General features: G+C 34.6%; 3 protein-coding genes and 2 pseudogenes across 6 annotated transcripts; 3 read left to right on the forward strand and 2 right to left on the reverse strand.

Annotated features, from left to right (window-relative positions):
- Nucleotides 1-353: 353 nt before the first annotated feature.
- On the forward strand, nucleotides 354-4,707 carry LOC110623152. 2 transcript variants are annotated; one of them, XM_021768069.2, is made up of 3 exons: nucleotides 354-582; nucleotides 1,981-2,922; nucleotides 3,864-4,707. In XM_021768069.2, the coding sequence occupies exons 2-3, from the start codon at nucleotides 1,993-1,995 to the stop codon at nucleotides 4,236-4,238; spliced, it is 1,305 nt and encodes a 434-aa protein (XP_021623761.1). In that variant the 5' UTR covers nucleotides 354-582; nucleotides 1,981-1,992; the 3' UTR covers nucleotides 4,239-4,707. The 2 variants fall into 2 exon arrangements, with proteins under 2 accessions (XP_021623761.1, XP_021623760.1); XM_021768068.2 differs by having other exon boundaries at nucleotides 355-570.
- A 721-nt stretch (nucleotides 4,708-5,428) lies between these two features.
- Nucleotides 5,429-9,473, reverse strand: LOC110623149 (eukaryotic translation initiation factor 3 subunit C). 3 transcript variants are annotated; one of them, XM_021768066.2, is made up of 4 exons: nucleotides 9,271-9,473; nucleotides 8,738-8,805; nucleotides 6,861-8,654; nucleotides 5,429-6,617 (listed from the first exon to the last, which is right to left on the reverse strand). In XM_021768066.2, the coding sequence occupies exons 2-4, from the start codon at nucleotides 8,759-8,761 to the stop codon at nucleotides 5,646-5,648; spliced, it is 2,790 nt and encodes a 929-aa protein (XP_021623758.1). In that variant the 5' UTR covers nucleotides 8,762-8,805; nucleotides 9,271-9,473; the 3' UTR covers nucleotides 5,429-5,645. The 3 variants fall into 3 exon arrangements, with proteins under 3 accessions (XP_021623758.1, XP_021623759.1, XP_021623757.1); XM_021768067.2 differs by having other exon boundaries at nucleotides 9,239-9,473; XM_021768065.2 differs by having other exon boundaries at nucleotides 9,251-9,472.
- Nucleotides 9,474-15,170: 5,697 nt separating this feature from the next.
- LOC110623151 lies at nucleotides 15,171-18,201 on the forward strand (annotated as a pseudogene).
- Nucleotides 18,202-23,286: 5,085 nt separating this feature from the next.
- Nucleotides 23,287-23,633, reverse strand: LOC122724597 (annotated as a pseudogene).
- Nucleotides 23,634-23,828: 195 nt separating this feature from the next.
- LOC122724692 (nucleoplasmin-like protein ANO39) lies at nucleotides 23,829-24,563 on the forward strand. The gene has a single exon (XM_043960423.1). The coding sequence runs from the start codon at nucleotides 23,962-23,964 to the stop codon at nucleotides 24,412-24,414; it is 453 nt and encodes a 150-aa protein (XP_043816358.1). The 5' UTR covers nucleotides 23,829-23,961; the 3' UTR covers nucleotides 24,415-24,563.
- Nucleotides 24,564-25,157: the final 594 nt, after the last annotated feature.

A 25,157-nucleotide genomic window follows, 5' to 3' on the forward strand; every position in this document is an offset into this window, starting at 1 on the left:
AAAAAAACTACTATATTTATTTATTTTTAAAATATTATCATTTTTATAATTACTGATATAATTTTTTGTAAAATGATTATTTGAAAGAATAGTAATTTTCACAGAAAATTTGAGATAAAACATAGAAATTTGTGTGAAATTTGAATAATTATATAAAATAAATAAAAATGATTTTTAATACATTTAAAAAGGTTGTATTTGTCTATTTCAAAAAAAAAAGTTGTATTTGTATATTTTAAAATATTATTTTATTAATTTACTACATTTTTTTATAAATAATTTGGCAAAATTGTAAAATATCAATCAACAAACGATGAGATCAAAGAGCAAGACCGTTAAAGCGGTTGACAAATAAAACAAACAATACAATAAAGGAAAGAAAGAAAGGACCACCTCTAAATTCTATGAAATTTTCCCCTCTCTCTCTCTCTCTCCTTTTCCGGCCAAATCAAAGAGTGGGGAAACGTCGCCTAATCTAAATGCTGATCTCTTTCTGATTGAATTTTGAGTTCTGGTGTCCCATCCAATTGGTGGGTTTCAAATTTTTCGGATCTCTGAACAATTTTCCAGGTGATCCTTCAGGTTTTTTTTTTCCTTATTTTTTATTTCTGTGCAAAGCATTGAATTTCTTATTTTTTTTCGTTAAGCAACTTTTCGATTCATCAAAAAACGAGAAAAAGGTGGGAATTGGGGTTTTTGAGCAGTAGAAAGAAAGGACAGATCCAGCAGTGGAACTGCAATTTTGTGAATGAATTGAAATGGGGAATGAATGCAGTTGTTATCAATGGACATTTCAAAACTTTGGTTGTTTCTTCAAATGTGGCGTTTTTCGAGAAAGCTAAATTTGGTTGATATAAATATGTAGACATTCCCTCTTATGGTGTGGAGGAGAGAATCAATATTTTGTAGACATGAAATTGATGTAGAACCAGTAGAGTTATGGTGACTAGGGGTGAGAAACAAATTCTCAAAAGGTGAAGAGTCTGGAGACATTGTCAGATTACTAGCTGATAGCAATTGTCAATCATATCAAAACTCTACCAAACATGCGGAGACCAGAGGCCTCTACGTAGAGTATTTGTAATTTTACTAGCATTAGGTTAGAACCCTAAATCCAATTCTAGTTATGAATCACAAATCACGCAGAACTTTTAAAAGAAATAAAATTCTTATTCTTCAAAAAAGTAGTTCTAAAATTCCCAATATCTCCTATATATGTTGTTCCTCTTGGTTGAAAAGAACCCGTTTCCGACTTTGGAGAGTTGAACTGCAAGTGGAATCCAGGAGAAAAACGTTCGAAGTTTGAAAACCTTCTTCATTAAACCAAGTAGCATTGGAATCAGAACCACCATGCCACTTGAAAAGATGAGAAGCGAACAGTGGGAGTGAATTTGTAATGGCAACAAATAATATGGCACCTAATGTGAAGATGATAAACAAGAACTTTGGACATGATCTCTATCTCAACTAGATGGTTTTCCTTCTCTTACTTTATCTACGCTTTTCTCTAATTTAGGCTGGATAGTGTTTTTCCCCAATGGAGTTGTTTATACATTGGAAAAGATCGAAAATCGGAGAACAAGAATACGATGAGAAGCATACTTGCCTCTTTTGAAAGCAGGTGCTGATTTTCAAGGGAATAAATAGCAACTCATATGCTTTTCAAAATGTTTTAATTAATTCTCTCTAATGTGGAAGTATAATGCAAATCCATTTATTGTTTCGTTTTTACACTATTTACACTATGGCGAAGTTAAGGCACAATGGGAAAAAGCTCCCAAGTGACAGTTCAAAAGAAAAGGTTTGGACATTCACCACACAGATTGGTTTAATAGAACTTCTGGTGGCTTGAATTAAAGAATTTCCTCTTTCTCAATCAATAGTTTATTCACTTGGTGGTGATTTCTGGATGCCTTTGTAAGTTTCTTTGCTTTTACTGGTGGCCAATAAATAACTGTTTCAAGAACAAACTTACTGTAGGTCTCTTTCAGCATGGATGTTCCCACAACCAATGTCGAACTTGTTCCAGAAAAAGAGACAATTAAAGAGGGAAAAGAAGGATGCCCTGCATTCCATTGTGACCTTTGTGACACAGAAATAGTATACAAAATAACCCGAGTATTCCTCCCTGGACTAGCAGCAGCTTGTGTGGACAACACAACAGGTGGTCTTTTCAGGTCCCCTGCTTCAGTGGCTGTTGATATGAGAAAGGAAATGATTGACTACCTCACCCAGCGAAGCGAAAGTTTTGTTGCTGAAACCATTATTTTGGAAGGTGGTACAAATACAGAGGTATCTGACCATCCTTATGATATCATTTCTGATTTTGTTGATGACTTTGCAAGTTCAAAGAGAAATTTCTTTAGTCGGGTTTCAGGATGGCTACTAAGTGAAAAGAGAGAAGACAATATAGATGATTTCATACAGGAGATGGAAGAAAATAGGTTTTGGCTGACAGACAGGAGAGAAGTAATTGCGCAGACTTTGCTTAAGAATGTCGACTTGAAGAATACATTTCACTGTGACAAGAAATTCCACACAACAGAAGAGCTAGCTGAGCATGTTGTCAACTGTGGCTTTAGGTCCCTTAACTGCAAAAATGAGGGGTGCACTGTTGTCGTTTGTGCAAGCAAACTGGAGACTCATGATTCAGCATGTCCTTTCAAAATAATCCCATGTGAGCAGAAGTGCTCAGACAGCATCATGAGACGTGAAATGGACCGGCATTGCATAACTATCTGTCCAATGAAACTTGTGAATTGTCCTTTCTATTCCGTGGGTTGTCAATCCACCATAGCCCGGTGTCGGATTCAGCAACACTGTTCAGAGGATTTCCATCTGCACTTGGTATTTGCTCTTCAAAATATTCACAAGGGAGCTACTGAGGAGGATCTAAAAGAACGGGTGGATCAAATAGTGAAGGTATGCCATAGTTTTAACATATAAATTTAAGTCATGATATAATGTAAGACCATGAGTGATTGTAGACCAGTAAGAAAAAAATTCTCACACATTTTGGAATGTCAAACTGTGTAAACTAATTGTGAGCACCTAATGAGGGCATTACTGGGTACTTAACTAACCAGTATTTCTTACATTCTTGTTTGCGTCATTTCCATATAGGGAGAGTAAGTTTTAACCAATATATATTTACTTAATGATTATGTATTAGATTTAGAAACCTGAATAGTTTGGTTACTGACATCTGCTGATTACTTTACATGTCTCCCTCTGTGTGCTGGTTCCTTGAGGACAAGGAGAAGGAGGGATCTGGGATTTTTTTTTTTCTTCTTTTTTTCTTGAATTTCCTTTCACTCACAGCCCCTTTTACAACTTAACCATTTCTTTAACTTTTCCTTAAATTTTTCCCTTCAAGAAGTAGCAAACAGTCCACATCCAACATTGAAATTTGACATGGGATTGCCTTTTTTATTGTCGATATCATATTTAATAGGCCACAATAAATTCCATATCATGCCCTGCATGATAAACTTCCTGCCAGTTTACATTTCATCCACAAGCGTACGACGCAAGAGAATGGCGTTCTTCCACATGGTAAACTAGGAGTTCATCTATCAATTCTGGACGTAAACACACTGTCCAACTTAAGGCATAAAGTTATAAGCATTTCAATAATGGTTGTCTTTTGTTCTTTGCTTCTTCTGTGTGGAGTCCCACTCTTTTCAGCGTTATTAACTTACTTGCATGCCTTTTGTAGATGGGTTCATCCTTTTTCACATTTTGATTATTGATCACTCATTTGTTATTCACTAGCACTTGTTTGCTATGTCCTGTTAATATAATGGTGCATGAATTGGTTCCCAGTTTCTAACTAGAGGTGAAACTTTTATTTTCCATGACAGTCAGCTCCTGGTCAGCTTGAAGCATCTAGAGATGTAAGATCTCTAACCATTAAAGTCAGGGATATTGATGCAAAGCTTGGGCCATTAGAATGCACTCCCAGAAAGGATAGTGAGGACTCAATTGAGACTGCAAATGATATTATGGACAAATCCACAGAGGCTATAAACAAGGCACTAGAAGAATCATCCAACAAGGTCGGTACAGAGTCCATTGAGGCTGCAATTGAAGAATCATCTGAGCCTGGAAATAGTGTTACTGAAAAATCGACCAATACCACAAACAAGGTCGGTGGAGAGTCTCCTAAGTCTGCTATGGGAGGATCACCTGAGGCTGGAGATAGTGTTACTGAAAAATGGAACAAGGCCACAAACTAGGTTGGTGAAGAGGGGACTTCACGTGTAACAGCTCATGCTTCAGAGGAAGCTAGAAGCCTCGTTCCAACACAAATCACTTGTGTTTTCTCAGCGGGAAGCTCAATCATGCTACTTGTCAGGTGCTCAAACACTTGTTCCTCCACAAGATTTTTGGTCGTTAGAACTTGGGTTTTGTTCTTTCCCTTCTACACCTTTTCTTTCATTAAATTATACTTTACCAAGAGTTTCTTCTGAAATCATATAATTTAAATGGCAATACGACGCTATGGCATGTATTTGCTGCATCAAGTAAAGCGAGGTATCTTATACACCACAGTATCAGAACTTGATGATCCCAATCGTCAAATGAGTAAACACAACTACTGAAATTCATGGCAATTTAATGCTCTATATACAGATGCATACGGATGTCTTACAGATAATTGTTGTTGCTCAATATGTAGTGGAATTAGTTATCTCTTACCTTTAATATCTCCTGTTCTCGAGTCCACCATGCAGAGTTCTTCAAGGAAGCTCAGTTTCTGTCTTTCTTAAAGGAATGACAAGTCAATTAGTTTAATCACTTTGTTGTTTGCCTGGGTTTCAGGCTTGGGAGGAAAAAAATATGAGATGAAAATAGACATTATTTATCCACGGTATCTCTGAATCTTATTATTAACAAGAGCAGGCAAATGCAAACACAATCAGTTCTCTATCTCATCTAGCGTCTTCAGCAATGAAAGCTTTTCTCTATGTTAATAATTCTGCTGCAATTTCAGCTCCTCTTTTTATCTGCTTAGTACAGGCTTTAGCGCCTCTAAAATGGGACAGGAGGCCAGTAATGCAAGTGACACCGCCCCAACTTCGAACTCAAATGCAACCATAACCAATTAGCCCCATTGGTCATCGGTTGATGGCGGACAATATCCATGTGTACAAAACAGCTTTATTCACCAAGTCAGAACCAAAGGCCACTATTCTATGTTTCCTTTTTTTTTTCCCCTCCCAAAAATTTGTATCTCATTCTAATGCAAGTTTTTTAATAGAATACAAATATATGAAATAATAAGTCACCCTGGCAAGGATATAAAAAAATAAGCACGCTACTCTCACCTTCTCCCAAAAGGATGCCAATCAAGTCATTAGTAACTACTTGCAAGAGTTCCAACATAATGCATTGGCCTCGCACTTGGCATGGGCAAAGCATTCAATAATTCAAACAGGAATAGACAGCTCTTGTTAGCCAAAAATATAAGTTTACAAGTCTAGTAGAGGCTCAATTCTGCTTGTAAAGAAAAATGCAATGAAAAAGCAAGAAAGCAAATCTCTGGAACCAACAATACAAGATACTTGCCATGCAAAGGGAAATCAACGTTCTCTCTTCTTTCAGCACTCGCTTAATATCAATAAGTATACATGTAATAATACTTAAGCACGAACCCCTCTGTTTAAACTAACCATGCGATTAGAAGTATCCAATTGAGATCCTCTGACAGAAGTTCTTCCTGAGCCACCATATGCAGAATCTTGATACCGCGACCCTCCAGAATATCCACCTGCACGTGTTCCTCTTGAATAACCGCCAGCAGTACCTTGGCCTAATGCTGGTGGTCTCCCACCACCAACACTATACCCTGAACGCCCCGAGCCTTGCCTCCCCTGAGTGTAAGACAAATTGTCTTGCCACTTGGTACCTGAAGCAGCCATGCTAGCATAATCCTGTCCATCTTTCCGCCTCATAGGCAAATCCAAACCACCACCACCAATCCTTGCCTCTATTGCCCTTTCATTACTTTCAGCAAGAACTGACAGCTTCTCTGTTAACTGGAACGCCAGAACCTGCAACCTTGTGTGCTCAACATCATGGAAGACAATGCACTGAGTTGGCTGGTCCCAACTTGCATGGAGCTCCTCATTGATCATCATTTTGCTAACAATGCTGTGAGTCTGGGCTCCAGAGAGATCAAACATTTTGGTGAGTTGGTCCAAGCTAAGTGACTCATAAGATGATGAATAGGTGAAAAGGTAGGTCCTCAGAGCCTCTTCCTTGATCTTGGCCTTAAGCATCTCAAGGGCACTGTCTCTGTTCCTGAGAAGCCTCCAGACATCAAGAGAATTGATAACATCAAATGCCTTCTGGAAATCTCCCTTGCCAAGAGCCCGAGTGGCAGCCATAACATGATCCCTTACATTTTCAGGAGGGCCTGTGAAAGTTTGCCTCTCACTCATCTCAAGCAACCGCCTAAACGTCTTACTAATGACTTTGCGCTTAGCATCATGCGTGTTGGCTGCCATGTTTGGGACCTCCAGTAGCATGGCACAAATAAGATGCACAGCCTCCAGAAGCTCAAGATTTATGTGCATATGATATGGCATTTGGCGTCTCCTTTCCAGCCTTTCCTGTTATAATCAATTTACAACTGTTAATGGACACTTGAGAAAATAATATGCACATGCTATACCGGCTGCGGTACATTTGGATCAAATGTAAGAAACATTCAAGCTAAATGGGCATTCTTTAAAACCCTAAATGCTTCTGCAATTTAAAGCTATCAAGTTGAGAACTTGAAAGCAAAAATGAGACAGCAATCAATAATGGACATAAGATGAAACCTACAACAGATGATACAGAAAGAATAGTACCTGTTCTGGAGTCTTCTCATGATACCTACTTTGTGAAACACCTTGTGCAAGCAACTCCTTTATCCTTCCACCAGAATACAGCTCAGAAAGGCAGCCCTGTCCTTCAGTGATTAGCCCAACACGGAATGCACATAAACCAAGCTGTGCCATGGCCCTGTTAAAAAGAATCTGGGTTGAAATATCCATATGCTGGATACTATCTTGCAGGTGACTCATCAATAACAAGTCACGTGCAGTTGAGAACTCATCCAATAGAGCATGGTGGTAGATATCACAAAGCATTGCACGAGCTTTAGTTCGCTCATCTCCATACTTGTATATTAGTGACACTAACATATCCATCATTGTTCTGCTACTCTCAGGGAATGTAGGCTTTCGAGGAACCAGCTCAGGAGTAACAACAAATGCAGATGGACCTCTACTTTCCTCGACCTTAGGCTCCTCCCCTGACTTTTCATCATTATCCCCATCCTCAGCCAATTTCCTCATGGCATCATAAACCTCTTGCGGTTTGTAGTATATCAGCTCAACCCGTCTAAGGGCAACCTTTGATGCAGCTTTAAAGTCTCCAACCCTCTCTAGATACTCTTGGACATTTTGAGCAAGAACCAAAAACATAGGTTCATCCCGCAGTCGCTCAACATACTCGCGTGTATGGGGATCAATGCATTGCAAGCTCTTGAAGAACTCAGTATCTATCCGCTCAAGGAAAGCCACCAAGTTCCCCCAAACCCGAATAGTCCCATCGTAGTCTGTACCCTTCTGGCTTTCGTTCTCATCAGGCTCAACCATGTCATCCACTACAATATTAGGATACTGGACCAGAATATCAAGAATAACCATCATATTCTGAGAACATTTCTTCCATACATTTATAGGCATATGACCACTAAGTCCTGGATTCACATCAAACTGGGCAGAAACCACACTAAAAAGAATCTCAAGCTTCTGTGCAGGGGTCTTAGCAACCTTAGTCAGGAAGGTTAATTGCTCAACCTGCTCAAACCTTCCAGTTCCTTTCCTACCTCGAGCGGCAACAACCTCCTTAAACTTTTTGTTCACTATATCCCATGTGATTTCACTAGGATCTTTCATAAACTGCCTATCCATGAGCTTATCTCTCTTGCTCATCATCTTCTGCCAATCACCTTCAATCTCACTTTGATTATCTTGGCGATCCTCATCATCTTCTTCATCCTCATCAGACATAGCAATCTTTGAAGGGTCTTCCACGAACTCAGAATCTGAATCTTCCTCTTCTTCAGTCTCCTCATCTCCCTCTTGTTCCTCCTCGCTCTCTGGATTCTCTCTGTATTTATTAATCAAATCCTCATACTGCTTATTATTCTTCTTCAGCTTTTGTTTCATCGAGTTCAAGGCCTTAGCATTACTACTGCTCATTTTCTTCTTTGCTTCCTTATTTGCCAAAGCCTGATTCAAGAAATCCTCCAACATTACAAGAGCTTTGATGTACAGAGTAGGGACCTTCTCAGATTCCGTCACCCGCATGACTTTCTCAAGCTGTTTATTAATTTTGTCGAAGCTCTCCTGCAAGCTGACCCAGTCATTGATTTTCATTGCATTCTTCATTTGATCAACAGTAGCAGACATCTCCTCAAAACGTTTGTCTTTGGCTGACCTGACCACACGCTTTTGGTCATCAGAGCCATCGCTATCGCTAGCTGTTCCTCTGAGATATCTGTTTTGCGGGGCTTCAGTGGTAGCCTCACCTTCTGCCTCATTATCAATATCTTCTTCTAATTCACTCTCCTCCTCCTCAGAGTCGCTACCACCCTGTAAAAAAAGATGATATAATGAAGATTATATTGTCCCAGAATACGAAATCCCAATATAAAGACTTGCTAGTAGAAACAAACCTGTCCCCAGAATCGTGATGCCATCTTTAGCAGAAATTAAATGGAGAGAACCAAAAGCACTCGAGAATCTGATATAATATAAGTAAAGACATAAAAGATAAGATAAATCTATGAAAAGCTTTTCAACATACTAACAGAATTTAAAACATCAGAAGTAAACGAATATTAATTAGTAATTAATCAATTAATAATCCCTCAAAAACCCTAATAAAATAAAGCCATTAACTAACTAAAATTATAAGTGGCGTTAGCATTCAAGACAATTCTGCCTCATATTTCTCTAATCAAGAAGCATTTATTTACAAAAAATATATATATATTTATAAATATAACATACATAAACAGCAACAGACATTGTGAACTATTAAAAAAAAAGAGTCAACACTCATATACTCGTAAGTCAAGGATTTACTCCACTTAAATCATCATCAGAAATCAAGCAAAAATAATAATAAAGAATACAAAGGATAAAAGAGGTTGGTCGACGATGGATGAGAATACAAGAGAAAGTACAGCGAGAGAAGGGCGTTAACTCGGCAACGGCTTCTCGCAGAGAGAGAGAACGCTGCTGAAAAAAAGTGCTGTCCTTGCTGGAAAACCACCGGCCAAGCAGTCGTCAGTGAAAACAGCAACAGATGGATAGAGAAAGCGAGGCAGTGAAGGAGAGCAATGAGGGAAGGATTCGCGAGAAGAACAAAGGGGGCGGCAGTGAGCGAGAAATGAAAAACGATGTTTAATTGGTATTATAACCCTAAGCTACAACGACGTAGTTTTGGTTCTCCGACTTGCCTTTTATTTGGGAGGAGGCTTTTCCAACCGACATTGAGGAGAGCTTGAAGTTTTTCAAAAATTTCAGTTCTTAAACGTCGGAGGTTTATAATTTAGTTTTTAAATATTATTATTATTAATAAATTAATTTTATATTTTTAAAAATTTATTAAAATATTTTTAATTTTTTTAATAAAATAATTTTTAATTTTTTTACTGTTAAAAATATAATAAAAAATTAAATTATTATTATTTTTTAAAGCGAAGTAGAATAAAAAAAAATTTTTTTTAGGAGAATAGACTATTTTGTTGATAGAGAGAAATGATAATAATATTTTAATATATTTGAGAAAATATAATGATGTTTTAATAAATTTGAAAAAATAAAAATATTTTAATAAATTTTTAAAAATATAGAGACTGACCTGTTAATAATAATAATATTTAAAAATTAAATAATATATTTTATTTGATAGTAAAATTAAATTTTAAAAATTTTTTCTTTCATTTCTAATAACTTATTTTTAAAGAAAATATTGACGGATTGAATATTTCGTTGATAGAAATAAAACATAATGATATTTTAATAAATTTTTAAAAATATAAAAGTTAATAATGATAATATCTAGAAATTAAATAGTAATTTTTACCTAAAAGCCTTTATTATCCATTTAAATAAATTAAAAATTATTAAAAGTTTTAAAATTATAAAAATTATATTTTAATTTAATTTTTTTATAAATAAAATATTAGCTAGAAATATGCAATTAATTGGTTGGATTTTAAGGTCCACAGTTTGAACCCATGAAGGGCAAAGAGATGTCTGATTCAATATCTCATTTTAGTCGTCAAGAGCAGGTCGTCTTCTGAGCATCCTTCTTTAATGTTTGATTAGGCAGCCAGTGGGCATAAACATAAGAGGTCGTCAGGTCAAGCTCGTGCTTTGTAAGTTATGGCAATGTGACTAATGGTAGCTATCACAAAGCACTTGACTCCGCATGAAAATATTTCGAGCCACTAAGATAAAGCCTTTCACACATTTAGTTTTGTCTTTGCTTTAGGAAGAAGTAGGGGTGAGCATTCGGTCGGTTCGGTTCAAAACCGAACCGAACCGAATAAACCGAAAACCGAAATTTTAGATTTTATGAAAATCGAACCGAACCGATTTTGGTCAGAAACCGAATCGAACCGAACCGATCTGATTCGGTTCGATTCGGTTCGGTTTGATCGGTTTCGAATTTTAATATTTTTTAAATTTTTTACACTTTATTTTTAGTATTTTAAAATTTAATTAAAATATTTTAATTTTAATATAATTTAATTTCTCTATATTATTGAAAAAACATATTATTATTCCTAATCGGTTCGGTTCGGTTTTTTCGGTTTTTTTCTGATCAAAACCGAACCGAACCGAAATAACCGAAATTTCTAAATTTAAAACCGAACCGAACCGAAATGTATAAAAAACCGAACCAAATTTTCAAATCGGTTCGGTTCGGTCGGTTTTTTCGGTTCGAACCGGATTCTGCTCACCCCTGGGAAGAAGGCTAGCTCTCAAATATTCTCTTTTAAATAAAGAAATGGTATTGTTTGTTCATGTGTTAAAAAGAAAACTTACTAGTTACTTTTTTATATTAAAAAATATATTAAAATTATATAAAATTTTTAAAAATTATTAAATAGATATTATTTTAATTGTTAAATACTATATAAAAATTTAAAATATTATCAACACATACTAATTAAACATATTTTTATAAAATTAAAAAATCAACTAATAAATTTTTTTATATGATTAAAATTACATAATAAATTATTTAATGATTAAAATTATCATAATGACTAATTAATTAATTTTTTAAAATTTAAATAATATTTTAATATATTTTTTAAAATTGATATATTAACTAATAGTTTTTTTATTAAAAAATGAAATAGTAAATTTTCATGAAAATTATGAAATTCCTATCAAAAAGCTACAATATTAACCTTCATTAGGCGCGTGTATATATATATATATATATATAAAAATATAGGATGTAAATGAACTGAGTCGAGTTTTGAAAAGCTCAAACTTGGTTTGTTAAAATTTTTTCGAGCTCGAGCTGAATTCGAGTTTTACTCATATCGAACTCGAGCCGAATATTAAAAAGCTCAAGTTTAGCTTGTTTAGCAAACGAGTTTAGACGAGTCGAGTTTTCATCGAGCTGAGTCGAGTTTTAATCGAGCTGAGTCTCGAATAGTTCACGAGTAATTTAATTTATTTACATGTATAATAAATTTTAGTTTAAATCTAAAATAATTTTAATTAAATAAGTATATCTACAAATTAGCATGTAAACTTATAAAAATGAGTTTTTAAATCTCAATGATCCAAATATATGCAAGTTTAAGAGTGTAATTAAACTATATAGAGCTGAATTTTAAAAAATTTAAATTTTGCTCATTAAAGTATATGCAGGGTTTGAGTTTATTTCTCTTATGATAGTAATTTCAGTTTGCTTAACGAGACTGTTCACGAGTCTGCTCATCAACTCACAAACGAATCGAGCTCACGAGTCTTAACGAGCCGAATACTATGGAGCTCAAACTTAGTTCGTTTACCAAACGAGCCTAAAAATTAAGTTCAAGTTTGGCTCGTTTAGAAATCGAGTCGAGTTCGGTCGAGTTTTTATCGAATCGAATATCGAATAGCTCACGAACGGTTTGATTCATTTACCCCTATATAAATGATTATAAATAATGTGTGGGGAGCACATAAAAATAAGGGTATTTTACAATAAAAATTTATAAACTTTAACAAAATCTATAATTTATTCACTGTTTTTTTAAATAGTAAATAATTTAGTAACTAAATTTTTATTTTTTAATAAAATAATATTTTTATTAAATTTATTATTAATTAACTGATATTTAAAAAAATCAATTCAAATTAAAAGGAATAAATTTAAATTATTATAAATTATTAAAATTAAAAATATTAAATTATTAAAATTAAAAGTATTAAATTATTATAGAAAATGAAATCTCAAAAATTAAATTATTATGATTTAATAATCCGTTAATCGAATGATTATTTTAATAATAATAATAATCACGTATTAAATTATTATAAAATTTTTTCAAATTCGAACTGAATTCGAGTTTTACTCATTTTGAATTTGAGTCGATTATTAAGAAGTTTAAATTTGGCTAGTTTAGCAAACGAGTTTATACGAGTCACGTTTTTATCAAGTTTAATATCAAATAATTCACGACTAGTTCAATTTATTTACATATATAGTTTTAATTTAAAATTAATAAATTTAAAACTAAAATAATTTTAGTTAAATAAATATATTTATAAATTAGCTCGTAAACTTATAAATATGAGTTTTTAAATCTTAATGAATCAAACATATACAAGTTTAAGAGTGTAACTAAATTATATAGAGCTGAATTTTAGAAAAATTAGGTTTGATTCATGAAAGTATATGCATAATTTAAATTTATTTCTTTTATTATAATAATTTCAGTTTATTTAACCAAATTATTTACGAGTTTATTCGCAAGCATGTTCACGAATTCATAAACGAGTTGAGCTCACGAGTCTTAATGAGCCAAATACTATGAAGTTCAACAAAACGAGTCTAAAAATTAAGTTCGATTTTGACTCATTTAGAAATCGAATCAACTTCGATCGAATTTTTATCAAACCGAATTTTAAATAACTCACAAACGATTTGATTCATTTACACCCTATTCATCTTTAATATAATTTTTCTTTCAACCTCAATATTAATATCAATTCATTTTTATTTTATGAATTATATCACATTAAATTTATTTTAGTTTTATTTTTTATTAAAATTAAATTGAAATATTTTGAATTAATGTGGTAATGAAACCAAACTTATTTTACGAATTGAAATCGTTCTGAATCTATATCTTGCCGAAATGACTTTGGACTCGATTATTTACATATATTTTTTATTATATTATAATAAATTAAACATAATTATATATATTCATGTATACTAATTTTATAATATATGTATATTGTAATTATTATATTATGGATTATATTTATATACTATTATTATTTTTTATTCATCTATCTTTCATTAATATATTTAGATATAAAAATAATGAATTATTTTATTATTTTTAATTACAAGTATTTTAATATATTTATAATACATTTAATTATTTATTACATATATAACCTATAATTAAAGATTATATAATATATGGTAATTTAAATATGAATTTTTTTATGAATAAATTGCATATATTTTAGGATTAACCAATTGGAACGATACCAAATCAAACTAAAATAAAAAAAAAAATTGAGAATCATACAGAACCAGAACTGGAATAGCGAAAAATCCAACTAAAACTATATTGAATTTCAGTATGATTTCAATTCTTAGATAGATACCGAGCTGAAACCGAAAACGACATCCCAGTTATGAAATTTCTTTGGCTTTTGTTTTTTTAAAATGATATTCTTTGGCTTTCTTCTATATATAACTTTGCAAGAATAGCAAGGAGCCAGCCTACCAGCTTTGATTACCTTCCAAAAATACACAAACCATTGGGAGAGAGAAAAGGAGAGAGCTCTAATAAAAACCAATCTGTTAAAAAATAATTAATCCCACATTGTTCGCTCTCTCTCACATTTTTTTTCCCAATTTCAGACAGTTGTGTTGTTTTCTCTTTTGGGTTTTGCTTCTTTTTTCTTCTTTGTTTTTCTTTCCATTGGTGCATCCATTTTTCAGACAATACCTTTTTCTTGGCTCTCTCTTTCTTGTATTTTGTCTGCATTGACTTCTGGTTCTCGTCTCTTTGTCCCTGATTCAGGTAAGCTTACCCTTTCTTTCCTTCTACACTTGTTTAGTTATTTTTGTTTTATTAGTTTTTCTTTTTGGGGTTTCATTTAAGATGGTGCCTTATCATTTTCTTGTTTAATTATGAAGTGAATGTGATTGAATGGCCCTTTATGGAGTACTATGGTCTTTGTAAAAAGTTGTAGAGGGAAAAAAGTATTATGCACATGATTTTCCTTTCATGAAATTTTATGCTTTTGATTTTCTGCAAAAATGGGTCCCATGAAATTTAGCTGAATTTAGAAAGAAAAAAAAAAATCATTTTCTTTTCCTTAGTAAGCATGTCGTAGTTTTGGAACAAGTTCTCAAAGCTCTTTTCTTTTTTTTGTTTTTTGCCAAAGGAGTTTTCAAAGCTCTAAGTTCACCTTTTTATGTGTAGCTTTATAGTATTACTTTCATATATTTTACCTGTTAATAACAAAAATGCTTGAATTTGGTTGAACCCATGTTGATGTTCTGGAGAAATTTTCAACTTATTTTCCTCTCCCCTTTGTTCCTTCTATCCAAACAAGTGATGAACTCTTATTTTCTTTTCCGTTTTATTTTCCTGTCATCCAAACAAGGTGTTAATTAAAATTCATATAAATAGTAGTAGTACATAGGAATACTGACAATTTGGTCTACATTTGCCTACCTTACAATGCTATTTATAGAAATTAGTTTCTTGCATTTATACTTAGAATTAATGCTCTGTTTCATGCTCTTTTAAACAGTTAGCAAGAGACCTTCTATATATTGTTTGAGATATTGGTTGTTGGAGTACATTAGGAAGACCTAATTTCCTTATTTTCAATAAAATGGGGATAGCAGTTTCATGCTCATTTGCTGATTTTGATGATTTGGATAATCGTTTTGATATTGTTCTTGTGAGATCAAAAAGTTTCAGGGACGAAGACATGAGAACTGGGTGGCATTCTGTCAGTTTTAATGGTCGTGATTCAGAACCTGCTACGATAAGCTGTAGAGGAAGAGAAATGAATGCTGCATTCTCCTTTAACTCTCTTGCATCAGAAATAGAAAATGACATTTCTAGATCTGTTAGCCCTGAAAGTGGAGATGAGGTTGATCAATTGACAAGATATGATAGCTTATCTGAGATAAATCACCATGTACCATTGGCTGAATCAGGGACACAAAAGCACCAGGCTGCACTCAGGTTGCAGAAAGTGTACAAAAGTTTCAGAACCAGAAGGCAGTTGGCAGATTGTGCAGTTGTTGTTGAGCAAAAATGGTATTAATTTGTATCACTCTTTGGTTACTTAGACTAGAAATGAGAAAAGGAACTCTGTAAATTTTTCTGTTGATTGAATCTGTTTATCAACATAAGTTTATCACATTTTTTAGGTGGAAGCTGCTTGATTTCGCTGAACTCAAGCGAAGCTCTATATCTTTCTTTGACATTGAGAAACCAGAGACTGCTACTTCACGATGGTCAAGAGCAAGAACGAGAGCTGCCAAGGTAAATTTTAAACATGTGTTTTGATTATAGTCTGTCTGTGTTTCTAATCCACCAGATGTTTTAAAATTTGTGCAGGTGGGGAAAGGTTTGTCTAAGGATGCAAAGGCTAGGAAGCTTGCCTTCCAACATTGGCTTGAGGCAGTAAGTTCCAGTCTTAAATACAATCTCTCAATGAACCTAGCTACTAGTACTCCTTTTTCTTATTTTTGTTTGTTTCCTTTCAATAGATTGATCCTCGGCATCGGTATGGCCATAATCTTCAATTTTATTATGTCAATTGGCTACACTGTCAATGTCAACAACCTTTCTTCTATTGGTAAGATTTCTTGGCCTTCAAGGACTTATTGCGAAAAGAGATATTTGCTCTGCAATCAGGAATATGCCATTTACAGTTAATAAGTCAACTCTAAACCCGCAGGCTTGATATTGGAGAAGGGAGAGAAGTCAACCTCGATCGTTGTCCAAGATCAAAGCTTCAACAACAGTGCATAAAGTATCTTGATCCTGTGAGTATTACACCCCCACCCCCCAAAATCGTTCTATCATTTTAGTAGTCATGAGTGGACTGCCAATTTCTTCTCAGTTATAGTTACTCTATAGCATGTCCTGGTCTCAAGTTAAAAAAGTTAAAATTTTTCCATTTACCTCTTTCGTTTTGATTAGCCGGTTGTTGGACCTCCAATTATTAGTAGTATTTGTTCCTTTGCAGCCTGAAAGGGAGTGTTATGAAGTAGTACTGGAGAATGGAAAGTTTGTCTACAAGCAAAGTGGGAAGCTTCTTGATACAACAGGAGGACCTAAAGATGCTAAGTGGATTTTTGTTCTCAGTACATCAAAGACCCTATATGTCGGTTTGAAGAAGAAAGGAACATTTCAGCATTCAAGTTTTCTAGCTGGTGGAGCCACACTGTCTGCTGGAAGATTAATTGTAGAAAATGGTGTTTTGAAGGTAGAACAGAAACCATATCTGGTGTTGTGAGATGATGAATTCGGTTATTTTCTTACATTGAGACTTTGTTCATGTATTCATATATTTCTTTTAAATTCATAGGCGGTCTGGCCTCACAGTGGACATTATCTTCCAACAGAAGAGAACTTTCAGGAGTTCATGTCTTTCCTAAGGGAACAGAACATAGACCTCACTGATGTAAAGGTACAAGCACGGTTTGGTTTCAATAATTTCAATGAAGTTCAAAATCTGCTGCGAATCTGGGATAGCAAGTTTCTTTAGCCCTATGATAGGTTTTGGAAGCATTATCACTGGGGCTGATAGCAGAAAAAGGTCTTTTTCCTTTGATGTCTTTCACAAATCTAGAGGCTACCCATTGATACACATCTCTACCTCTATTCCAGGAAACTCCCGAGGAGGAGGAAGAACTCATTACCAAAAAGGATGACAGCAGTAGTGTCCGATACAACCAACCAGATGCAGATTTATGTCAAGACATCAAAGTAACAAACATTGAAAGCTTACCCCAGCAGAACACATATTTTAGGGCACAAGATTCTAATGCTGAAGAAAATACTAATCTACAATTAAAAAACTTGTCCGAATTATGCTCGAGGATTACTAAACTTGACATACCAAATTATGAAACTTCCAATGAGTTTGCAACTGAACCAAGCTGCAACACCAAGCCTCAGATGTCTCCCATTTACAGTTGTTATGAATCAGCAAAAGATTCATTTCCCCAAGATGATGGTTATGAATCAGCAGAAGATTCATTCTTGACAGAGGAAGATTTCATGTTTCTTAAGATGAATCTGTTTGACAAAGATCAAGAAGAAGAAGATGATGATGAACCAATCCCAAAAGAAAAAATCATGAGAAGGATAGATTCACATAAAGGAATGAAGTCATATCAGCTGGCGAATCAGTTGTCCTCTAAATGGACAACAGGGGCAGGGCCACGTATTGGGTGTATGAGGGACTATCCATCGGAGCTTCAGTTCCGGGTTTTAGAGCATGCAAACTTGTCTCCCAGATATGGAAGTGCCAACTCAACTCCCCCAGCGACATCCCGTTTTAGCCCAATGGCTTCAACATCAACCACAATATGCAGAGAAAGAGCGTCCAGAAATCCCCTTGTTTCAGGTCAGGTGTTGTAGTCTCAAACTGCAGCATCCTAGGCTGTGTTTTCAGATGCAAGAAAGGTTCCTTTAATTCTTCATATGGGGTAGAGAAGGTTATATAGGATCTCCTTCTACACTTTTTCTCCCCCTTTGTACATCCCACTCTGAAAGCTTGAGAATTTATTTAGTCTTTATCATGATCATGCATATGTATAATTTTTTTGCTGTTCCTAAATTTATATTCTCTGGCATTTTCAGACAAGGAATCTAAGCATTTTGAGCTTCTACTAGAGCTCTTCCCCATGAGTTCTCTGTTATTTCTACTGTATTATCCTTAAAGTTAATACTAATGAATCCTCTATTTGTTAGTTAAATAATCTGTTGTTGTCACTTAGGCATTTGGTCATTTTAATATCCGAAACAAATCTCATTATTTCCCCCAAATTTTGAGGCATGTTCAATTTTATCCAAAATTAAATTTTTTATTTAATTTTTACAAATCTTTTGATTAGGATTAAGTTAGCTATCTTTTTGCCCCCAAAAAAAGATAATAGTGTCAAATTTTTTATTATAAAATATTAATTTTATATTTAGCAAATAAAATTAATTAAAAATAAATACTAATTAAAATATAAAATTAATATTTTATGATTAAAATCTTGAAAATAATTGTTTTAATATTGCTAAAAAGTGGCTAGTTTAATCCTAAGTTCGAAGGGGCGAATTAGAATAAAATTTTAATTTTGAGCAAAATGGGACAATGCCCCGTAGTTTAGAGTCAAAAATGGAATTTCTCCCTTTTACCCTTACTGCTATCGTTTCCCTATTGTTAAAGCATATGAAAAAACAAGGTTACTATCGGTATTAGCATAATGTAGTACATAATAATGAATGATATAACGTAATTAATTTTCATTACATACTCTATTTTGTTGTATAAAAAATAAAAAATAATATAATATGCTGATAATTTTTATTTTTAATATTTAATTTATTTATGGGTATATAATAAGAGAACAATTGTTAAGATGATTGATACAATTGTTATAAATAAAAATTTTAATTGTTATAAATAAAATTTTGAATGTGTTCAGATCTGAATATGGTCGGAAACTTGGAGAATAGGTGCGCGGCGCTTTGGATTATGTTGACCCAGGTGGTGAACATGGGTATTGGGTTGTGGGTCTTTAGGGTTTTGAGGTGCATGGGTTGGGTTTTGTTTTCTTTGGGCCTAGAAATCCTATATTGCTTAATACATTCTCCGTGTGTCTTGGGCCATCAATGTAATCCGAAGTTATTTATCGAATTATTTTTTAAAAAAATGAGTTCATCGTTAAATTTTTTTTATATTTTATAATTTATTTATAGTTTTATTCTGTATTTTAAAAATAATCAATTTAATTTTATAATTTACTTTTTTAAATTATATTCACCTGTTAAAATTTCTATTAAACTTCAATTAATCTATTAACAGAAATCATCATGCAATTACCACATCGTCATAATATAAAATAAAATAATTTTAAAAAATTTCTATATTTTATAATTTTTTTAATTATATCCTATATTTTAAAAATAAATAATTTATTTCTATACTTTTAAAATTTTTATCAAAATAATCGTTAATCTACTTACAAATGTCACATTTATTTTAAATGGAGATATAATATTATTATCACATTATTATATTATCATCATATTATATTCCGTGCTTATAAGTATATGAATAAAAGTTTAATGGGTAATTTTACAGAGAAAAAGTTAAATTTACCCTTAAAATTTGTAGCAAGTTAAAAATATTAAATTTTTGTATTTCGATCTAAATTTGTTCATAAATCAAATAAGACCAAATAGATTGAGAATAAAAAAATAGATAAGTGATGATTTTATTTTGCCTTTTAATAATAATTTTTTTTTAAATGGGGATTAGAGATTGGAGAGTAGAATTTAAAAGATAAATTAAAGGGTAAATTTATACTGAAAGATGAAATTTAATATTTTAATACCGTTATATAATTGAAAGTTAAATTTCATCTATTAGCTAATTTTATAATATGTGGCATAATTATACAGTGTTTTTATTAATGATATAATAGAAAATTAGTGGATTTTTTTAATAATTTGATATAATTGGTGAAATTTTAAAAGTATAGAATTAAATTTATTATTTTTAAAATATAAGATATAATTATAAAAAATTGTAAAGAATACAAATTATTTTATATTATATTATAATGATGTAGCGATGATATGGCGATCGGGATGATTCAGTGGATTAACATCAATTTTAATGGTATGATGCAATTTTTGGAAAATTAAAAATATAAACTTAAATTGGTTATTTTTAAGATAAAGTAAAATTGTAAAAAATTATAAAAATATAGGACTTTTTTGCAATTAACCTAAAAAAATTTGAATATGATCCGAACTTAATAGAGGTACTGCTTTCAAAATCAAAATTCATGCCAAAACCGAGCTACATACTACCTGAATTCATTAAGAAATTCAATTATATGAGTTGTTCAAAAACATTACACATTTGCCTTCTCTAGTTTTAGTTTAAAAATTAGTGTCAATAAAATTTAGATAGAAGAGTTTACTTTAATTTTAACTTCAATTTTAAGTTGGTTTAGTTTTGGTAATTTAATGATTGAAATTTTGTTAAGATTTGATGACAGCTGTTATTCGGCTCGTAGTCGAACTCTCGTAGAAAAATCATATTAAGTCCACTGTGCAAGTCTATCTACTAGGCTGCGACCTAAACTACGCTTGAGCAGGCCGGCCGGACAGACTGAGATTTAGGCCCAACAAAAAGAGATCCAACTTATCTGATTTGATGGATCAGCAGGGAACCTATCCGTCTACATTTGAGACCTTGTCAGACGCTGAAATGAATTAAATAACCGTTTAACTAAGGAGAAAGGACGAAAAAAAATTAAATAACCGTCTGATTATAGAAAAACGTAGTTGTAACGACCCTAAAATCGGACCGCTACCGGCGCTAAGATCCAGATCGGCTTAAGGCCGCCGGGACCCGTAGCAAGCCTGACATGCAACCTGTAAACCTGTTTAATCTCATACATGATCAACAATCATACATAAAAATTAAAACTTTTCTTTCATTCATTCCTCATACACCAAACTCAACCTGTGCATGCACTGAACATATACATAATTATAAACTTGACCCCTCAGTGTGATCTCGTCAATGCCCCCAATGGGTGGCATAACATGTGTTGAGTTGGCTAAACATCTATATCATAAAACATCTAAGATCATGTATTTAAAAGGGATAACAACATCCATAGAGTCAAGCACAACTTCTAATCCTCAATATCAGTATACATACATGACTTTTCAACTTTACATTATCTTACAATTTATCATGTCCACTTTCTAACTATTACAAACATAAGACTTTACTCTTCTGGACTTCGCTGTCTAGCCCGTACCTGCAATCCTGGGGGATTAGGGAAAAGGGGTGAGCTACTAGAGCCCAGTGAGCAGAATAATAGAAAACAACATTTAAAAATCTCATGCCATTATGTAATGCAACACATCACATCAAATCACATCTCGGATGGTATTGTCACCAATAGTCCTCTGCATTCCAAAGTGCCGGGACGTAGAATGGGTACAACCGGTCTTTCTTTTAACATAACATATCATAACATACCAATGTGCCAGGGACGTAGAATGGGTACAACCTGGACTTTCTCTTACATAGTGCCAGGGACGTAGAATGGGTACAACCTGGACTTCCATACCATATCATGCCGTAACATCATCATATCATATGAGGACTAAAGGGTCATCCAATAACCAATCCACATCAACATCATAAATGCAATGCAACATATTCGTGGATTCTAATGCAAACAACCTATTTCATCACATGGCATTCATGATGCATGAACATGCTCAAAACTTTTATAATTTATTTGCTTTAATTCGTAAAGGTTTATTCTACTCACCTCTTGGCTAGCTCTGACCAAGACTGAAGCAGCTGACTCACTGCTGGGGTCCTCGGTTCCTCGGGTCCGAACCTACACAGGTGGACTCAAATGAGGGACCAAACAACTAGAACATAACTCTAAAAATATCTCCCAAAAACCCCCTAAAACACCTCAAAACAATCATGCAAAAACATGCAAAGGAAGGCAGAACAGGGCAGGTTCGGCGGCACCTTCGGCGGCCGAAAGTCCCTCTAGAGCCGAAACTCAGGCAGGTTCGGCGGCACCTTCGGCGGCCGAAAGTCCCAGACAGAGACGAAAGTCTCTTTTCGGGGGCAACTTCGGCAGCCGAAAGGCCTGCCTCCCCAGCCATGTTCGGCGGCCGAAAGTTCCTTCGGCTGCCGAACCTGGTTTCTGCCAAAGGGCAGAAACTTGGCTCCTTTATGCACATTTGCCTCCCAACTCATACCATCATGCATATAGCTCAACCAAAACATGGATACAAGCTCCTAGGGGTCTCAAACTACCTTAAACCCCAACTACAACACATCAAACACACATTACAAGCCACATTGCTCAAAAACTCATCAAAAACCCATAAACTCAACATAAGCTTACTCATGCATTTTCTACCCCATGAACTTGCATAAAACTTGTTTAAAACATAATGTAAGCTAGAGATCGACTCTTACCTCTTGAAGATCGAGAGTAGAGGCGATCTAACTTGGAGTTGGGAGAGATTTAGCTCCTTGGGCCTCCAAGTCCAAAACTTGCTCAAAACTTGAAAATCTTCAAAGGAAAGCAAAAACTTGTGAAAAACTTGAAAGATCTGAAGGAAAAGACTCAAGATTGGTGAGGAACGGCGGAGAACTCACCTTGGCCGACAATGGGGAGAAAAGCTTGCCCGTTTTTAGCTAAGGGACCCTTTTATAGTGGCTAGCCAGGCCACGTTCGGGGGCCGAACGTGCCTCCGCATGCATGCCATGTTCGGCGGCCGAACTTGAGGTTCGGCGGCCGAACCTGGGCTTCCCTCACTTATGCCTTCGGGGGCCTAAGGCACACCCGAAATGCAAGCATGTTTGGAGGCCGAACTTTGAGTTTCGGCGGCCGAACCTAAGTTTTCCTCCAAGGTTGTTTTCATGCAAAAACTCATTTCCTTTTCATTTAAAATCATGAAAAACATTAAAACATTTCATGAAAACATGGTTTTACCCCTTCTAGAGGTCTCCGACATCCGAGATTCCACCGGATGGTAGGAATTCCGATACCGGAGTCTAGCCGGGTATTACAGTAGTAGTTTAGTTTATTTTTTAATAAATTTCAAATCATCTCAAGAGAAAATAAAAAATAAAAAAAAACTGCAGTTTTTATATGATTCTTGATGAATGAATTTTAAATTAGCCGTGGAAAAAAAAATGCAAGCGTTGGTCAAGCTCTATTAGATCTCCAATTCACAAATGGAACCTCAGAAGGAGTTCGCTGTGCATATTCCTCATACTACGAACCAAAATTGCCTCAAAGAAGAACTCTTCATATGGTATCCGGCCTGCAAAGAAGCGCCAGACAACAATAGCAAATGCAATTGTTGATATGGGATTACAACACATTATCTGAGTGCCAACTGACCAAATGAAGAAACCAGTATATCCTGGATGACGAACAAATCCATAGATTCCATGAGTAATCAGCTTGTGATGCTCCTCATGATGAATCTTGATAAGATGTGTGAAGGCCCGCCCAGCAGTAATAATTGCCATTTTTCGAATGAGTTCTCCTAGGGCTGAGCAATTCTCGGTCTAAACCGAAAAACTGAACCGAACCGATGAAATTCGGTTTATCGGTTCGGTTAGTCGGAAAGATCGGTTTGGTTCGGTTAGTAGATTTAAAATTATTCGATTTTCGGTTCGGTTCGGTTTAAACATGTTAAATAACCGATCAAACCGAAAAACCGAACCCAACTCAACCCAGCCCAACCCAGCCCAACCCAACCCAGCAGGCCAGCACCCCAACCCCCTCCATACCTTTCGCCGAACCCCTCCATCCCATTTTCCACATTCTCCAAACTCCAATCTCCCGATTCCCCCACCCCTATTCTCCCGAAAGATGAGGACGACGAAGACTACGAAGACGATGATGACTGATGAGGGGGGCGAGGACGACGAAGACGACGAGGTTCAGGTCTTACAATCCTCCAGAGGGCCACCGGTTCAGTCGGCAGACGACGACGAGGATGACGATGAAGATGACGATGGTGAAGGCGGAGACGACGATGACGATGGTGAAGGCGGAGATGACGATGATGATGACGACGACGACGAGGAGGAAAATGATGACGAGGATGAAGACGGTGAAGAAGAGGTAATATATGTCCAAATTTATATAATTTTCTGCATATACTTCATTTCTCTCATCTGGGACTGGGTTGCGTTCTCTGTTGGTGCCGGAGATATGGGTCCCACTTCATTGTCCGGTGTCAGTAACATGCAAGATCTTAGATGTTATAGCGCCTCCTATGCATCCTCCGTCTACCCAACACAATCCCAAGCCCAAACCTAGGTCGGCAACAATGATGTTCGGTTCAAAAAGGGCAAGTCTGCAAGTGGGTCTGTTTCTAAGAGCTGGAGTTTCAATGATCCGGAGCTGCAACGAAAGAAGCGAGTCGCTAGCTATAAGGTTTACAGTGTAGAAGGGAAAGTTAAAGGCTCTTTCAGAAAGAGTTTCAGGTGGTTCAAGGACAGGTGAACGCTTCTCTCATCTGGGACTGGGTTGCGAGGAGTTTCTCTCATCTGCGACTTCTGGCCATGGTTTTTAATAGAATATTTATTAAATTATTTTGTTGAAATTAAAAATAAAAAATTAAAAAAAAATACAGATTTCGGTTTGAACCGAACCGAACCGATTTTTATCGGTTCGGTTCGGTTCGATTATACCTTCATAATCGGTTTTTTTGGTTTTATAAATTTTAACAAATCGATTTTCGGTTTTATCAGTTCGGTTCGGTTTGGAACCAAACCGACCGATTGCACAGCCCTAAGTTCTCCAATTAAGACAAGGGAAGGCCTTGATTACTCACCAACCAAGATAGTTATAAAGCATTACAAAACTAACTTAACCAAAAAAAAACAATAATTTAAATAGGAGAAAAAAAATTCAAAATTACCAGAAAACATTGCTTCTGTTGTAAATCTAATATGAAATTTTTTTATATTTAAAATGTCAATTGCTCAATTTTATTATTTTTATACCAATTGCTAAGCAAGTAATCAAATATAATCTTTTATGAATAAAATATAGAATTA

This window comes from Manihot esculenta, chromosome 9 (genome assembly GCF_001659605.2).
Source record: "Manihot esculenta cultivar AM560-2 chromosome 9, M.esculenta_v8, whole genome shotgun sequence".
Taxonomy (NCBI): Eukaryota; Viridiplantae; Streptophyta; class Magnoliopsida; order Malpighiales; family Euphorbiaceae; genus Manihot; species Manihot esculenta.

Excerpts from the sequence above, each read along its gene's own strand:
- LOC110623152 (XM_021768069.2), top strand. The coding sequence starts at position 1,993 with ATGGATGTTCCCACAACCAATGTCGAACTTGTTCCAGAAAAAGAGACA. Across the intron at positions 2,923-3,863 it reads GGGTGGATCAAATAGTGAAG|TCAGCTCCTGGTCAGCTTGA; the intron begins GTATGCCATAGT and ends TTTCCATGACAG.
- LOC122724692 (XM_043960423.1), top strand. The coding sequence starts at position 23,962 with ATGAGGACGACGAAGACTACGAAGACGATGATGACTGATGAGGGGGGC.
- LOC110623149 (XM_021768066.2), bottom strand. The coding sequence starts at position 8,761 with ATGGCATCACGATTCTGGGGACAG. Across the intron at positions 8,655-8,737 it reads CATCACGATTCTGGGGACAG|GGTGGTAGCGACTCTGAGGA; the intron begins GTTTGTTTCTAC and ends CTTTTTTTACAG. Across the intron at positions 6,618-6,860 it reads ATGAGAAGACTCCAGAACAG|GAAAGGCTGGAAAGGAGACG; the intron begins GTACTATTCTTT and ends TGATTATAACAG.